General features: G+C 39.7%; 2 protein-coding genes across 5 annotated transcripts in view; one reads left to right on the forward strand and one right to left on the reverse strand.

Moving 5' to 3' along the window:
* The window catches only part of HEATR4 (HEAT repeat containing 4), a 51518-nt gene extending 41372 nt beyond the window's left edge, over window positions 1–10146 (reverse strand). Inside the window, 2 exon segments of the mRNA XM_032482326.1 lie at window positions 6848–6982; window positions 10024–10146. The gene's annotated coding sequence lies outside the window, so the exon portion shown is untranslated.
* Window positions 1–16433, forward strand: part of LOC102507701 (acyl-coenzyme A thioesterase 1) — a 45445-nt gene extending 29012 nt beyond the window's left edge. The window contains exons 2-6 of one of the 4 annotated variants that reach the window (XM_032482330.1): window positions 7725–7928; window positions 10081–10224; window positions 13789–13823; window positions 15681–15731; window positions 16413–16433. In XM_032482330.1, the coding sequence (XP_032338221.1) occupies window positions 7725–7928; window positions 10081–10224; window positions 13789–13823; window positions 15681–15731; window positions 16413–16418 (440 nt within the window). In that variant the 3' untranslated portion in view covers window positions 16419–16433. Of the gene's footprint in view, window positions 1–7724; window positions 7929–10079; window positions 11568–13788; window positions 13824–15680; window positions 15756–16412 lie in introns of those variants that run through there. The other 3 variants (XM_032482329.1, XM_032482331.1, XM_032482328.1) reach the window with 3 other exon arrangements.
* The last annotated feature ends 1660 nt before the right edge of the window (window positions 16434–18093 follow it).

The following is an 18093-nucleotide window of genomic DNA, read 5'->3' on the forward strand; positions in this document are numbered from 1 at the left end:
CTTTGTTTCTGCCAACTAAAAATTGGCATTTGTCACCTCTCTCTACAAGGATTAAATCATGAGCTGCTGCAGCTGTTCAACACACCCTGACAGTTGTTCAGGATCGAGATCAGGAATGAGGCACTCTGCTCTGGGCAAAACTGGCAGAACAGGCCTTCAGATAGATTTTTTTCAGGAGAAGATTTTATAAATTCTCGTGTCTCCCATATCTAGAAAAACACTAAAATTATTAATGGTGACATCTGCTCCTTATGACTAGCAGCAAGCCTCTGCCTAAATGTGGGCTGGACTGCACCTTCCCCCGCTGACTAAAATCATATATAATAATGATGTTCCCCCTACCTGTTTGGAGCAGTTATGCAGAGCTATCTAAAATGCTGTCTCCCAGGCTATAGTCCTCATTTTGCCCCAAATGAAACCTAACTCGCATCTCTCATGCTGTGTGATTTTATTTCAGTCAACAGTTTTAACTCCCACAGTATACTAAGATGTAAGAAAATTAGCATGAAGGAGGAAGGCCTCTTTCTATCCACTGGAAGTCACCTGAAATTACTGGTTAATTTTATCATTATATACAAAGCAACTGGCCAATGAAAAAATTAAAATATACTTATCCTAATTAGGAATCAGAATTGCAAACCAAACCTATACACTACATTTCACACCCTCAATATTTACCAAAACGTAGAAATCTAACATTACCAATTGTTAACAAATATGTGGAGGGAAAGGAACTCACATAAAAGGAATATAGTTATTCATCTGCTCTGGAAGCAATTTGCTTTTAGAAAGTTAACTATGTCATTCTACTCCTGGTACATGTGCACCAAGAGGTATTAATGTTTCTAAGAGCAAAAACAGACCAAATGTCTGTCACCTATAGAACTAATGAATAAATTGAGGTACATTTACAGCAGGAAAAGGGATTAAACTGCAGTTACAAGAATCAACATGGATGAATCTCAAAAACAGTGTTCATTGAAATAAGTCCCCAAGGAACACATTCAGTATCATTACATTTAGATAAAACTCAAAAAATAAGCAAATAAACAAAATGCCATTTAAGATACATATGTAAGTATAATATTGTAAGAAAATCAAGAGACAAAATCCATGGTAGTGGAAAGTGAGGGAAAGGGCACAGGTACTTTGGGGGCTTTGATGGTAAGAACAGAGTTATTTCTTGAAGTGTTGGGTATAAAGTGTTTGCTTTATTATTCTTTAAATTTTGCACACCAAATACAAACTTTTTATATAAATGGTGAAAATATCCAATAACTAGAATCATACAGTAAGTAGCTTTTTGAGTCTAGCATAATGCATTTGAGATTTATTTGTGTTGCTACCTATATTAGTAGTTTCTTCTTCTTGTCTCTTAGAAGTTTCCCATCATATGGATGTACCACAGTTTGTTTATTCATTTGCCAGCTGAAGAATATTTGGGTTTCACATCTTTGGAGATTATGAATAACGTCACTGCAAACACATGCATCCAAGTTTTTGTGTGAACACAAGTTTTCATTTTTCTTGGGTAAAAACCCAGGAGTGAGAGTGCTGGGTCATATCTTAAGTATATGTTTAACTTTACAAAAAACTGCTCAGCTGTTTTCCAAAGTGGCTGTATCATTTTGCATTTGTTGACCTTAAAAATAAGTCAGCTATTTGACTAGCCAAAATGGGTTAATTTGGGAATAGCAGAGAACTGCAATTTAGGACAAGCAAGCCACAGCAAAAACAATATGCACATCCAACAAACCAAAGAGAGGCAAGATATTTTACAGAGAAAAAGGAGGAGGTTGGGAGGGGTTGTTTTGAACAAAAATACATTGGAGAAAAGTGAGAATTTGAGGTGATGGTGGTTTCTCATTGCTGAGTTGCTGGAGTAGTCAATTTCTTAGAGGAGATGCACTGTACAATTTTTCCCATTGGGGCTTGCAACTGATGATTCTGTCCTGTTGATTTTTCTGTTGTGATCTGTAATTGACAATTCTTCCTGTAATTGATAAGGAGTGGTACTCCTGAGAGCTCCCCATTCTGGCCTCCTGACTCCATTTCAGTGAGGTTTCCTTTTATTAATTTTCACAGTTTTCCCCTTTTAATCAAGACCTTTCTCCAAACAGATTGCTGAAGAGTCAGTAGTCTTTTGTCTGTTGGTGCCAGGAGGGAGCTTTCCTGGCTGTCATGTCCTTCGTTGGAGGGAAACTGTAGAGACTAGAAACCTATTGAAGTCACATTTGAGTAACAAGGAGGGGGAGATGGGAGAACTTTCAGGTACTTTTCATCTTGAGTCAATATTTATCAGGATCCTAAACAGTGGAGATCATCTCCTCATTAGGTACACTGTTTTTAACATAGGTTTGACAGGCTACAAATATAGAATCAAAAGTAACATAACAATTCCAAATTGTATCATGGTTTTAAACCAGGACGGTAGGCCTGAAGGTTGCCAACTGAACAAATACTTATTGGCACTTGCTCTGATTGCAGGGAGAAAAGTTCTCCCTATGGAGGCAAACCTAGAGTCATATATGCCTCCCGGAAGTCCCCATTTAAAGCAGCCATGAAAGCAAACTAGGATGGTGAATACAGCAAGAGCACACTCAGTTTGAAAGAATTAACTGAGTACATTTGGGGCACAGACAGAAAGCAATAGCTGAGGAGCTCTTTGTGAAGATAGAGAAACTTCAAAGATGTTTTAAAATAGTACTGTTATCTCAAACAAACTTTAGGAACCAAATGTGTTATCAGTAATACAGCCTGTAAGGTTGCAAGTCCAGAGACCCTGAATTTGGATAAGAATCCGGAGTCAGTTAATGATTCAGATGAAAAGAGACTTCTGTGAATCCTGAACTGTCTAACAGTCCTAGGCTGGACATCTTGGCAAAGCTTGTCTGGTCAGATGTTGTCTGATTTAATTTCAGGAAATTTTTACTTTAGGTCTTCATATGGTACGAGGTCCAGTCAGGGTTTGGTGCTCTTTTAGATATGTCACGTGAAATGAAGAGTATTCCCTGGAGTCTGGCAGCACAAGGATAGGTTAGCAGTACCTAAAAGCGGCCTTTCCAGTGAGGTTAAAAGCGTCTTTCTGGAGGTGTCTTTTCCAATAGATAAAATCTCCAGGTTGTAAGGTATGATGCTTAAAGTCTTCATACCCTGGGAGCTCACTGAGAAAAGACTGCTCTACCAAAGCATGGTTGTTTTTACTGGAAACAAATAGGCTTTTACAATATTGAAGTATACCGCCTTTTATCAGCTGCGGATCAAAAGTGGCAGGGGCCAGGTGCATTGGATATCCTGTGACTCTCTCAAAGGGTAGAGTTTGAGTTCCAAAGGCAGTGGATCTGAGATTTAGAAGGACCAATGGCAATTTCTGGCTAAGGTATTTGGAGAGTTTCTACGAATTTTGCCATTGAGTCTTAATAGTGCCCTTTGTTTGTTTGATTTACACTGAGGATTCAGGATGGTAAGAGAGCACAGTGAAAGTGGTGTAAAACCAGACAAACAGCACAGACTTATTGAAGTACCAGACTGGTAAAATGGGTTCCCTGATCACATTGCAGTTGAAGAGGGGTTCCCAGGTAGGGATGATCTCAAACAGAATCTTAGCTACAGAGGAAGAAGTAACTTCTCTATAGAGGGAAGTTCTGGTCCAGTGAGAAAACATACAAACTGTGAATAAAACATTTTTATCCATGAGACAGAAGAAGCTGTATGAAATCCATTTGCCAAAATGTGAACGGCCCATTAGACAATTCAAATTGTGTGGGAAGAGTGCATATAGGCTTTCCTGGACTGTCTTTTGCACAGGAAAGTCAAGTGAGGTGTAGGTACTTTTTGTGACCTTATTAATATTTCCCTACCAATATTTGTTCATGAATGCTATCATTTTATCAACAAATAGACATTGTTTAATGCATGTACAGTGCTAGGGAGTGGGAATTTTAGAATTTCTGGCAAGACTGGATTTTTAGTAAAGTATATAGGGGTTGGGCCATAAAAGAAAAATTTGGAATTAATTTTGAGAGTAGGTAGCTAGTCCGAGAAAACCTATAATTAGAACTTAATTTTAGGTTTTGGGAAGTTTAGGATGTCACAAAATCTACCTGGATCAAATGTAGTGTTGCCATTGTAAGGTGTACTTAATATCCAACTCGAGTTAGAGCAAACTGCAAATTTTCTTTGGAGAGTGTGTGTCCCTTGAAGGCCAAAAGTTTTAACAGGTGGATGCTGTCTTCCCACAAAGGGTTCTGAGGAGAGCAGAGAAGCAAATCATTAACATACTGTAACAAAGTGCAGCCTGCAGAAAAGTGTATATTATCCAAATCAGCTTTCAAGACTTGTGAAAATGAAGAGGGACTCCCTGTGTAACCTGGGGCATTACTGTCAAGGTGTATTGCTTTTCTTCCCAAGTGAAAGTAAAAATGTATTGGCTAGCCTTATCAATTGGAATACTAAGGAATGCACTGTATAAATAAACTGCAGTGAAAAACTTGCTTTCATTGGGAATGGATGTCAGTAGTGTGTGGGTGTTAGGAACAACAAGGTGTGGAGGATAAAAATGTTGTTTATTGCTCATAAGTCCTGGACAAACCTTCTGCCTCAGCCATTGGATTTTCTCACAGACTAAATAAGAGTATTCCAGGGACTAACAGGGGATAATGAGGCCTTGAGCCTTGTAATCCTCTATTATGGACTTTATGCCTTGAAAAACTTCTTTATTTCTAAGGTACTGATTAATTCTCAGGAGAGGTTTAGAAGGATATGTTTCACACTTGATGGGAGATGCACTGTGGATTCGGCCCTCATCAGTTGAAGATTTTGCCCATAAAGAAGATGGTAGCTGATCCAAAAGGGACAATTGATTAGTGTCCCCCAGGTTCAGCTATAGTGCTGTCAGAAATGGAGCCAATAAAAGGTGTCATTTAATTCACTTGGTTGGCTATTCTGATTGCCACTGTGAAATTCCAGAATTATTTCTCCCTTCTAGGAGACAGAAATTCTAACATGGTACTTTTCTAAGAAGTCTTGGTCTAGTAAATGAATAGGGTGAAGGAACTAAGGAGAAAAGGGTGCATATCCCTCAAAAGCCTCAACAAAAGGGGATAGATTCAGAGACAGGAACTTCTTGAGATTCACTAGAGAGCCCCACTATTTGAACTGTTTCAGTACTCCAAAGCAGGGCTGCTTTATAGAAGTGGGATTTGTGCATGAGAGTATCTCTGGTGTGTCCGTAAGGAAGAGAGATTTATCACCAATCTGGAGAACTGTTTCTCTGAGACAATCACGAGGGAGAATTGGGAAGAGCCTCTGTAGTTCCTGGGAGCCCCCTCTTTGGAAAGGCTGGCTAAGGGCTGAAGGCACCCAGAGAGCTAAAATCTGTAAATACATTTTTTTCAATGTCCTGGCTCTTTGCGGTAATAGGGGAACTAGGAGGTTTTTAGCTCTGTTTAGGGACCTTCAGTTGCCCAAGTTGAAAATTAAGAATTCTAGTGGTGCTTCTTTTAGTTGACTCATCTGGGGTGCAAACGAGCTGATTTGTCAAATTATCTAAATCTGGAGTGGACAAAGTTTCCTATTCCACCCTGGTTCTTTTAACTGTAAGAGGAAGATCCTGGCTCAGCACATTAATAAAGTTAAAGACTACCTGAGTGGATTCAACATCTGAAGGAAGACAGAATTTTCTTTGAAAACAATCTGAAATCAATTATAGTCATGAACAGGTTCATCAGATTTTTTTGTGCAAGCCTGAATTTTGTTCCAGTCAACATGCCTAGGAAAAGCTACTGTAATTGCTCAGTAGAGGTTTTCAGCAAGCATTCTAGCATTTTTCCAAAAGTTAGGGCTTTGTTTTTCTAAATCTGTTCAGAATGTTCCCATCAGGTAAGCTTCATCCAGTGTTCGGCTTGACTCTCACCAACAAGCAGGTGTACTAACTGACAGAAGTCTAAGCAACCAGGTTGGGAAGTTTGAATACCTGTATTAAACTCTTCAGCAAACCTAGGAGGGTCCTCAGATACTTTAGGAAACTCTTCAGCTATGGCTCCCAATTCAGCCTTAGTCCAGGGAACATAAGAGATTTGGGGTTTATTTGGATCCTTAGAAGACCTAACTTTAGAGAGGCAGGTTCACTTAGAGGAGAAGGGAGTAGAGAGAAGTTCAGGGAAAAAGGGAAATTTAGCCAGAGAATTAGAATGGGGAAACTGAGGGTAAAGAAGCAGTGAAGACAGTGCAGAAGGAAGGAGGAGGGTGGCACTGGACGTGGGGCCTGAGCACAATAAGGTGGCTTCCAAGTGTCTGGCGTAGAAGGGAGAGGGCGAGGGGCCTCAGAAGACTTGTTACTTTCCTCAGTTGTTTGACTTAGTTAATTTAGAAACTGTATTTTATAGAGGTAATTTCTAGATTCCTGATAATGTTTGGAAGCCTCAAATGGCCAATCAAAATAGGCATCCAATTCAGTTTTAGGAAAAGTTAAGTTTGGGGAGTTCCAAAGTTCCCCATAATGTTGACTGGTGTTCTAAATTACTTTTGATTAAGTCGATCCATTTAGTTAGAAATGCACAGGAGGAGAGACCAAGGTTTCAAATACAAAATCAGCTAGGATCACAGAAAGGGGGCATCTTCGAAGCATTTTGATGATGGGGATTCTATTTCTTAATGTTTTTCTCTAGAGCAAAAGAAAAAATCCTAAACAGCACAGTCCCAATAGGCATAGCCCAGTTCCTAAAGGAATCAGCCCAAAAGCCAAAGGAGTATTCTCAGAAAGGACAGAGCCTTTAAACAGATTCTGAATAAAGCCTGGAGAGCTCAAAATGCACAGAATGGAGCTTAAAATCCAGGACAGACTTACCCTCAAACTCTAGGGTCCGCTAGAAGGCAGTGAGTTCATTGGGCTCTGTGAGTACTGGCTCCTGTTTCCTCAGCAGCCTGGGAGTTGTTGGGGGTCTTCCCTGGGTCCCACTTCTGATCACCAAGTAATAGTGACCTGAAAAATTAAGCAATTATTTTACTAGCAAAAATAGGTTAATTCTGGAATAGCAAAGAATTGCAATTCGGGTCAGCAAGCCATGGCAAAAACCATAGGGAAGCCCAACAAAATGAGAGGAAAGTTATTTCATAGACATAAAGGAGGAAGTCAGGAGGGGTTGTTTTGAATAAAAGTCCATTGTAGAAAAATCAGAGTTCAGGGTTGATAGGTTTCTCATTGGCTAAGTTGCTGGGGTAGTTGATCTGTTGGAAGGGATGTCATGTACATCTTTTCTTATTGGGTCCTCTGATTGATGATTCTTTCCTGTTGATGATTCTTCTGTTGTGATCTGCAATTGACAGTTCTTCCTATAACTGATGTGGTGTGGTACCGCATGAGAGTTCCCCTTCTGTCCTCTGAAATCCATTGTTAGAATTCCTTTATTAATTTTCACACCACCCGCAATGTATGAGAGATCCAGTTGCTCCATATCCTCACTAGCATTTGGCACTGTTTTACTTTGAGGGTAGTGGGTAGAGGGCAATGACTTTGCTGTTTTCATTGTCTGTAAATTACTTTGAGGCTCTGGGTGTATAGGGGAATGTAGAATTAGTCCAAAACACGTGCATCTTTGAAGACCAGTCTTTCAGCATTTCTGATTGTCAACAGAAAAATATGACATCACCAAGGAGGCAATAAATGGCTCTGACACCAGTGCAAAGAGTTTCAAGAACAGTTTTTTGTTTTGTTTCTTCCTAAGAACCTGGGCCCTTTCCTGGAATTGTGGACATTTTTGGAGTTGGAGGTGGCCTTCTGGAATATCGAGCTAGTCTGCTGGCTGGGAAGGGTTTTGCTGTGATGGCTCTGGCTTATTGTAACTATGAAGACCTCCCCACGGGCATGGAGAACCTACATCTGGAGTACTTTGAAGAAGCTGTGAACTACCTGCTTAATCACCCTCAGGTTGGCACTTCTCTAAGTTTTGTGTTCTATATGTCAGCTCTCCTCCTCTTAAATGCTCTTGATTTTCACACAACTTGACAAATTCATGACCATCACTCCCTGTCCCCAACACACGCTACCTTTCATAGTCACTTCTTTCAGACAGCTTCTATGCAGTTAGATGTTACTTTAATAGATTTCCTGCTGGTAAAGATGTCCTAGTTGGAATTATGGAATTTTAAATTCCAGTATTTTACAGCATTTCATTACAAGCCCAAACACATTGAGAACCCTCGGTTTGATATAGGAAGTAGGCAGAAAGGGAAGGGGATCCCTGGCCCCAGAAGGCCCCAGTATAAATGTTTGTATTCAACAACCATCCCTTCTTTGTGCCCCTCTAAGAGCAGAGTATGAAGTTTTAAGGAAGGAGCTGGTGGTCAAGAACCTAGGAAATGTTTTGAGGTTTCTAGGCTCAGGATATCAGAGGATCCAAAGATTAACCTCTCTTATTTTACAGTCAAGCAGAGTTCAAAGTTCAAAGCAGATGAAAACTTTGGAGCTCTCAGAAAAGGTGATGGGGTGTAGTGGAACCAGCATAAAATATTTGACAGAGAAAAGTTAAATTTTGATTTCACCAATTACTAGCTCCATGACCTTGGGGCCTCTGTTTCCTCCTCTGAAAAATTGGGACGGTAATAATATCATCTAATTCTTGGTACTTTTATGGGGAATAAATGGTTGAAATCAGTCAAGAGTGCTGTTATAGAATCTATAAGGTTAAAAAAAAAAAAAAGACTGCTCTTGAGAGGTCACGCAAAAGGCCATTTATAACACAAGAGTTTGGTAATTGACAAGAGCAGGCCTTCTGGAATAGGGCAAAGCCAAGTACCCTGGAGGGGACTGAGCAGACAATGAAGATCAGAAAGAGAACAACTACAGACAACTTTCCCCACAAGTTTTGCTGTGAGAGTAGAAACTAGAGCAGAGTGGACGTGAGGTCAAGGGGAATTGTTATTAAAATGTAATACATTCTAAAGTGTGCAGTACTGATGGGCCTAAGCCAGCAGAGAAGAGAGTTATGAAGGAGAGAGAGTGAGGAAGTAACTACAGGAGCAAAGTCCTTGAGCATGAGAGTGGATGGGATCTAAGCAGAGACAGAGTGGTGGCCTTTGAGAAGAACAAAGACACTTGGGAAACAGGAGGAAGGGGAGAGCTTGAGCTCATGTGGAAGTAAGTAGATTTTGCAGGGGAAAATGAGGACGAGTTCCTACCTAATAGCTTCCATTTTCTCCATGAAGTAGGAAGGGCTGAAAGTGAAAAGGGAGGGGAGTTAAATGGGCTTTTGGAGATAGGGGACAGTGTGAAACGGTCTTTTGGAGAAGTGAAAAACAAATATCAGTGAAGGGTGGCAGGACTGAGGAGCAATATAGATGCTTATTTGAAATTCATGGTCATGACATGAAAGTAAGACCTGTCACACAAGCATGGATTTTTTTCTCCATCAGTGTTCATCTGCACAAATGCAGACCTGGAGGAAGTGAATAGTAGGTGGATTTAACTGAGGTTAGTACTTTTCCAGGCAAATATGACCAAGGGAAGAGAGGTATTAAAGGAGTTATGAGTGTTTGCAAGGGAGCAAAATTAACGATGAAGCTTGAAATCTTAGCTGGATGAGGTGGGAATGGAGAACATGAGCGAGGTACTGATAGTGAGAAAGTGGTAGTCAGTCTCAAAGAGACTTTGGGATGGGCAGTACTAGAATGGCTAAACTGGAGTAAGAGAGATGGTGATTAGGGAGTAGAATGCTTGGGCCTGAGATTTTGGAGATGATGTCCTTATTGATGACTTGGTTTAGGTTATGACAGTGGGAGTGTGTGGCTGAGGTGGGGTAGAAAAAAAGATCATTGGTGGTTTGGAGGTCAAGGAACTGAACGGCCAGTGTATTTAGTAGTCATCCACGAGACTGCTGAAGTCTCCAAGAATGGTGATGGAGACATTGTGGAAAGCAATGTAGAGAGGAAGGACAGTCAGCATCCCAAGGCTGCAAACCTTGGTAAATGGGAAAGCCGAGATTCAGGCTCAGTTCCTCCTGACTCTCAAGAACAGGCTCTACTCACCCGCTGCACTGTTTTTCTTGGACTCATTCTCCTTTTTCCTCTGTCTTTTTCTCAGGATAAAGGGTCCAGGAGTCGGGCTGCTTGGGACTTCCAAGGGGGGTGAACTCTGCCTCTCCATGGCCTCGTTCCTGAAGGGCATCACCGCGGCTGTCATAATCAATGGTTCTGTGGCCAATACCCTTGGAAACTTACACTACAAAGGTGAGACCTTGCCTCCCTTGGGTTTCAACCCAAAGCGAATCAAGGTGACCAAAGATGGCTTTGCAGACATTTTGGAGGTCCTGAACAGCCCTTTGGAAGGACCTAACCAGAAGAGCCTCATTCCTCTGGAAAGAGCTGAGAGCGCCTTCCTGTTCCTGGTAGGTCAGGATGACCACAACTGGAAGAGTGAATTCTTTGCTAATGAGACCTCTAAACGCTTACAGGCCCATGGTAAGGAGAAGCCCCAGATCATCTGTTACCCAGGAGCGGGGCACTATATTGAGCCTCCTTACTTCCCCATGTGCCCTGCTTCCCTACACACCGTGGTGGGTGGTCCTGTCATCTGGGGAGGGGAGCCCAGGGCTCATGCCACAGCCCAGATGGATGCTTGGCAGCAGCTCCAGGCTTTCTTCCACAAACACTTGGGTAGGGAAAAGAGGACAATCTCAGCAAAACTGTAAGCTTTTATCTGATTTTGTGACATCTTTGATGCTAATCTGTCTTGGGAACAGCTGCCACAATTAGTGTGTCTGTGTAGATTTTTTTCTTTTCAATAATTACATAGAGTTTTTCACCCCTTCACTGTTAAACTGGACTTACTAATAAGTTTTCAAGATATTTATAAATTATTTACTTTTTCAGTTGTTTGAGGGGACAGTGATTCTACAGAAAACACAACGGGTGGAGGAAAGCATACCTTTTAGTATCTAACAACACACAACCGATAAGGCTGTACCTCTGAAAGGAAAAAACTAATACCTGATAACCATGCCTGGTACTCAACTGGTGCACAGTAATTATTTGTTGAATTATTTATTATTATAATTTAATTTGTTTAATACTTAATTTATTAATGAATAAATGACTACTGTGGAAGAAAAGCATTTAAAATATCAAAATATTATTCAGCTTTGAGTTTTTCCTTTAAGAATGGATGTGTTACATTAATTACTAATCTAGTTAGATTACTACTTAGTTGTAAAGTTACTAACAGTTACTAAATTAGATTTCTACTTAGATGTAAAACTACTAAATATTTTCAAAGCAAATGCATTTTTAGTTCTTTGATAGCTACTCCTTGAATGAGTAAGGATTCTCCTAGTGCAGATAAACTAAGTTATGTTCCTATTGACACATATGTACCTTTATGATTTATTTGCTTTGAAAGCTGGTAAAACATTATTTTGGTGAGTTTCATAAGTGATTTTAATAATGATTAGCTTGCAAATAAATGATGACTTAGTATTCCCAACACTTGATAGAAGTAATTCCACAATAAACTTACTTAACTTTTCTAAAGTTTAATGTGTTCAAAATTTTAAAAATACATTAATTTATGATTATGATGTTCTGTTGCCTCAACTTTCTTTTTCAATAAAGCAATTCTTGACATTTGTTTTTCCCTGAAACTCAAAACTGTATAGTGCTTTTTGTTTTGTCAGCTTTTTCTTCTATACCACTGTGAGGCAGGTGTCATCTTCTTTTTACAGTTGACGAAATCGAGACTCAGTGAAATTCTCTGCATAGTACCTGTAGACTTGGGGCTCAGTCTCCCCGTATAGTTTCTTCTCTCCTTGCTAAGCCCATCCATGCTCTCTGTGGGATAACAGCACCAGCCACAGGGAAAGGAAGTGGCTCTTCTTTCTCCTGTGTAAGTTTTCGGTGGAATTCCTGGACTTGCAGTGTCAGGATGGGGGTTGTTTCAGGGTACCAGATGTTAAAATTACATATAGGAGTAGATCTGGAACCATGTTTGAACCCTGGCCTTGATGTGCTGTGATGGTTTTACAGGACCTGACAGACACCTCAAGATGCCTACACCCCTTCCCTTGATTGTTAACTATGTGTAAGTGATCTGCCCTCCTCCCTTCCTCTCTCCTCTCTTTATATCTCTCCTTCCACTACTGCCTGTAAACAGGGTGATCCAAGATATTGAAGGAACCTCCAGTTTATCAAGCTGGAATGCCAGGCTTCTCTAGAGATTCTGGGGCTGATCATGACGGATAAAAAGCAGAAGCAGGAGAGATTTGAAGGCCAATTAATGACCCATTCAAATTGTAGACTATGTATTTCAAAAGACCCAAGATAATTTCCTCTTTAAATTCTTTTGGGTGGGAGGAAGTAAGAAAAGGCAGAATAGAGATGCCAGAGGCATGGATTCTGGAGAGAGGAGTGAAACGACATACTATTGAGGTGAAAATTAGTAAAGAATTCAGAGGGATAGTGGCTTTTGGTATGGGTCTTAACTGATAGGATTTCCTTTTCTCTGAATCTAAAGTAATAAAAATTCATAGGAAACTTAGAAAATAGAGATTATTCAGTAGAAAAGGAGCTGCATATAATCCATTCACTAGAAACTAGTACACTTAACATTTTAGTATATTTCCATTTTCCTCCAGCCTTTTATTTTCTGCATATGTATGAGTATTTTAGAAAACTTGGGTTTTGTTGTGTGTATTGAGTTTTACTCAATTACATGTACATCCTTTTTTGCTTAATATCATATGATGATTATTTTACCATTTTTATATTATATTCTTCAAACGTATGACTTTTTAAAAACAGTGACTCATATTCCATTGGTGCTACTATCCTTCATTTAACCAATCCCCTATTATTAGGCCTTGACATTGTTGTTGGGTTTTCATTATAAAGTCTGGTCCTGTGGTGACAGGACTTGTACATGTGTTCAGTCTTTGTGTGTGTCATTGATTACTTCTTTAAGAGAGATAACTTTGAAAGGAAATTACTGGGTCAAAGTTATGAACACTTTTATGACTCTTTAGTATGCGTTCTGGAAACTGTCAGTCTACACCATCAGGGGCACTGTATGAGACACCCCTGTTGCATTACCAACACTGGTGCAATGTATGTGTACATGCTGGGTGTGTGTCTCTAACCTTTTTATCTTTTATTTATTGGAGGTCTTCTCCATTTAATTTCTTTCACTGCACATATCCAGGTGTTTCTTTTTAACTGAAGTATAGTTTCTGTACAGTATTATGTGTTACAGGTTACAGTATAGTAATTCACAATTTTTAAAGGTTATATTCCATTTATAGCTATTATAAAATATTGGCTATATTCCTTGTATTGTACAATATATCCTTGTAGCTTATTTTATATCTAATAGCTTGTATCTCTTGATCCCCTACCACAATGTTGCCCCTTCCCCATTCCCTCTCTCCACTGGTGACCACTAGTTTGTTCTCTATAAGTCTGCTTCTTTTTTGGTTTATTCACTAGTTTGTTGTATTTTTCAGATTCCACATATAAGTGATATTATACATTATTTGTCTTTCCCTATATGACTTATTTCACTTAGCATAATGCCTTCCTAGTCCATCCATGTTGCTGCAAATGGCAAAATTTCTTTTTTTATGGATGAGTAGTATTTCACTGCATATATATACACATATGCATATATATATCTCACAACTTCTTTATCCATTCATCTGTTAATGGACATTTAGGTTGCTTCCATACCTTGGCTATTGTAAATAATGCTGCTATGAATACTGGGGTGCATGTATCTTTTTGAATTAATGTTTTTGTTTTTTTCAGATATATACCCAGGAGTGGAAGTGCTGGGTCACATGGTAGTTATATTTTTAGTTTTTTGAGAAACCTCCATACTGTTTTCCACAGTGGCTGCACCAATCTACATTCCCAGCAACAGCGTACGAGGGTTCCCTTTACTCTACATCCTGGCCAACATTTGTTATTTGTGTTCTTTCTGATGATAGCTATTGAGGCACATGGCAAGCTGGTGCATGAGTGGTAAAAGAATTTACCAGAGACAAAGAAAAGTTTAAGAAACAAAGGAGAAGTTTAATAGATATGCTGCTATAGGCAACAGTGGGCCACACAGATGAGAGGTGCCTGTGTGAGCACTGGAGTGAACATGCAGGGTCTTTTATTGGGGAAGGGGCTATGAACACAAAGGGATGGAGGCTGTGTGATCAGCTCGTGCACAGGTACCTGATTGGTTACAAGTGAGGTAAGACTTGTCAGGGGTTATTCTGAGTAATGGGACTCCAAGAAGGGCAGGATGTGTAGTGAGGCCTGTCTGCCTGGGGAATGGTGAGATTAGCCATTTCTTAGGGTGGTTAGTTCTGTTAAGGTAAACACATATCAAGGAGAAACGTTCTTTATCTTCTTTGTGAAATAACGCAGGCACACAGAGGATCCAGGAGTGGGGGTTAAGGCTGACAGTAGACTCCAGGCATATGAAGAGCCCAGGAGTGGGGGTTTTATGGACTTCAGAGAGCACCAGCCCGCTCCACCAGAGCCATCTGGCCTCTGGGAGGAAAAGGACATTTACTTTAAAAAAAAAATTGTTATAGACATTTAGAAGAATAATGCTAAGTCCCTGAAAGAAAACTATCCTGAAGTAAATATTTCCTAAACAATTAAAAAAAAAAAAAAAACTCTAAGAATCATAAAGTCTGCAGGAACTTGGCTAATCAAATCCTAGAGCACTAAATTAATCAGTACAAAATTGAAAGGCTTTATATCTGTAATAAAAAAAAATCATCTTTGTGGAGGAGGAAACTTTAAAGTAGGCCACCAATTAGAAACTATGGAGAAAAGCAGTGGGAAAGGTGAACTAGCTCACTGAAGTTGTAAGGATGTGTAAACTGTCACACCAGTGTAATTTCTTGATTTTTCATGGAAAACATATTTTTTACTTCCATATTAAAGTCCAATGGTGCCCAATTTTTTTTGCTTACATTTTTTGTCTTAGTTTTATGGTGATATTACCACAGAATATTGAGCTTAGTTCACTTCCTGAAAATAGAAAAACTGGGTGATTCCCTGCCTACTGTAGAAAAAGAGGTGATTTCGTCAGCCCCACAGTCAGCTGCCCCTCACTCTTGGTGGCATCTCTACTCTTCATCAGCAATTCAGGTGGTCAGGACAGCCCTCTGAATGAGCTTACTGATAAGAGTATTGTATCTTCTATACTGGTTGAAAGATTCATCCAGAAGAGGTTCTCGGAATCTGACACAGATTTGGTGCCTCCCTTTCCATTTTTGCAACATCCTTTTGGGCTCTATTTCAATACTTCTTGCTATTCCAATATCAACAAAATTCCTGCCAGGAATACATGTGAATTCATCTTATCTCACCTGTGTAGGGGAGCAAAACTTTACCACTACTCTTTTAGGGTTTCTGGCTGGGCTTGGGAATAAACTTGACTTAAGACAGATTGACAAGAGAAAAACATACCAAGTTTATTTTTACATGTACATAGGAGACTCCACAAGAAAATGAAGCCCCAAGAAGCGGAAAAACCTAAGTATTTATGTACTACGTTGAAGGGAGGAGAAACTGGAAAAAAATATATGGGGGAGATTCAAGGAAGAGAAGTTTTCTAACAACATCATATGCAGAATTCTCTCAGGCTTGACTCCTGTTTCTGGTGATAAGACTGATCTTTCCTCCTGGTATAGGGAGGGCAGCTGTCACATGGGAGGTGGATCTTCTGCTTTCAAGGGAGAAAAGTAAGATAAGTGCCCTTCTTGTACCTGCTGCTTTTCAAGTGCCTTTAGCTCAAAATAATCAATATACCAAAATGATATATCTTGGAATGGCATCACCTGAACGCTTCACCTGAATCATTTCCACAGTGTCTCTCATCCCACTTGATTCTGAAATTTGAAGATACACTGAGGAAGAATTTTTTCATCTTCAATACTGCTATGTGCTTAATTTCTTTTTGTTTCCTAACATGTTTTTTCTAATGTCAAATTCTGAGTTCAAATCTAAAGCACAACAATCTTCTAAAAGTCAACCTCCAAATTCCTAATTAGTCCCATTGATAGTTGTAATTCCTATTAATCTCATATTTTCTTTCTCTAAATTCTAAAAAATTTCCTTTCTTATTCTAACTTCTATAAAGCCATCAATACCATAGCAGGTACCCTTCACTGCTCTCAGGGATATCGTCAAGTGCTTGCCCAGCAAACATTACCCTTCTCCCTGTTTTAAGAATTCCTGATTTTCATTCACGTATTGGCCATCTCTTGCGACTACGGGCTTTAGGAAAAGCTAACTCCACCCTGATGGCAAGTGCAATGACAGTGATCCCTATTTGGTTGAAGTCCATCTCAACATTCTGTCCAGGGGAAAGTGTGTGACTTAGGTGACATACTTGGAATTCTGGATGTTTTCTCTCCCACTAGATATGAATAAAGATGCAAGAAGCCCCAGTTTTTCCGGCAGCCACCTTATGACACTGTGAATGTCAGAGCAGACAAAAAAGAAACCGTTCTTGGTGTCATCACTGAGCTATTGAATCAATCAGATACGAAGCCAGAACTTTTCCTGACTTACTATCCAATAAATTTCCTTATTTCTTTAAAAGCTTTATTTTTTAAGCATGTTTAGATTCATAGTAGATGGAGAAGAAGGTACAGAAATTTCTTACACAGCCCCTTGACCCACATATGTACAAGCTCCCTCACTATCAACATCCCACACGAGAGTCCTAACATTTGTTACAACTGATGAGACTACATTGATCCATTATTATCACCCAAAGTCCTAAGTTTATATTAGGCTTAACTCTAGGTGGTATACATTCTATGGGGTTGGACAATTGTGTCATAACATGAATCCATCCTTACTGTATCATACAAAATAGTTTCACTGCCCTGAAATTCCTCTGTGCTTCACCTATTCAACCCTCCCTCCCTCCAACCCCTGGTAACCACTGATCTTTTTACTGTCTCCATGTTTTCTCTTTTAGAATGTCATGGAGTTGGAATCATACAGAATGTAGCCTTTTTACATTAGTGTCTTTCACTTAGTAATATGCATTTAAGATTCCTCCATGTCTTTTCATAGTTTGATACCTCATTTTCTTTTTATTGCTGAGTAATACTAAATTGTCTGAAAGTACTACAGTTTGTTTTTCCATTCACCTACTGAAGGACATCTTGGATTCACCCAAGTTTTGTCACTCTCCTCACATTTTGAAGCAAGTTGGGCACCAATCTTCAGTAGCACCTCTTTAAGCCTTGCTTTACAGAGCTGACCTTTTTCTAAGATGTAGCTCTGCCAACTGGAACGCCTGTGTTAGGTTCCAAAATTGCCAAGGAAAGGAAATAGAAGGAATCGTGTTTTATGACCAGCCCAAGGGGTATCATTTTTGCCGTCATTCCTTTTGTAGAACTTAGTCATCTAAACCTACAAAACCACAGGGGAGACTGGGAAATATTGTCATCCTATTTTCCAGGAAAGGGAAATAAACTGGTGGTGTTGATTAATTTAAAAGTGCATCCAGGATGGTTGTGGCATTGGGAACCAGTCATGCTCTTTGGCAAACACATCCTAACTGAGCTACAGGTCCTGGAGCATTAAGCCCCAGGTAACACTTGAGACCACACTCAATAAAATGTGAAGAATTTGCTTGGGGGAATATCCTACTGGTAAATATACAGGCTTCAAATCTCCACAATGAGGAGGGGGAGGCAGCTCTGTCCAAAGGGGGGACTAAACTAAATACCTCCAGTTCAAGAAAAAAAAGAATAAAGTCCTCTTTTTTAAAAATAGGACAGGGGAGTTGTCCCCAGTGAGCCAGCATATTCAGAAACCTGAAGTTAAGCCTGTTAGTGACATTAATACACCTCATACATTTATATAGAACCTACAGTCACTTGCCATTCAGGAAGGGGCCTGTTGGAGAAAAAAGATTTCTACAACTGCAGAAGAAACATGCAAGCTATCTAAACCAATGACTCTAACCCTTCATTCATAAATATAAATGGACCATGAGGAAAACCAACAGCATGAACCATAAGGAATACAATGAGCAAACAACCACTGACCCAGGAGTAAACACAGATAATCCACAGAACCACA

Source organism: Camelus ferus, chromosome 6, assembly GCF_009834535.1.
Source record: "Camelus ferus isolate YT-003-E chromosome 6, BCGSAC_Cfer_1.0, whole genome shotgun sequence".
NCBI classification, from domain to species: domain Eukaryota; kingdom Metazoa; phylum Chordata; class Mammalia; order Artiodactyla; family Camelidae; genus Camelus; species Camelus ferus.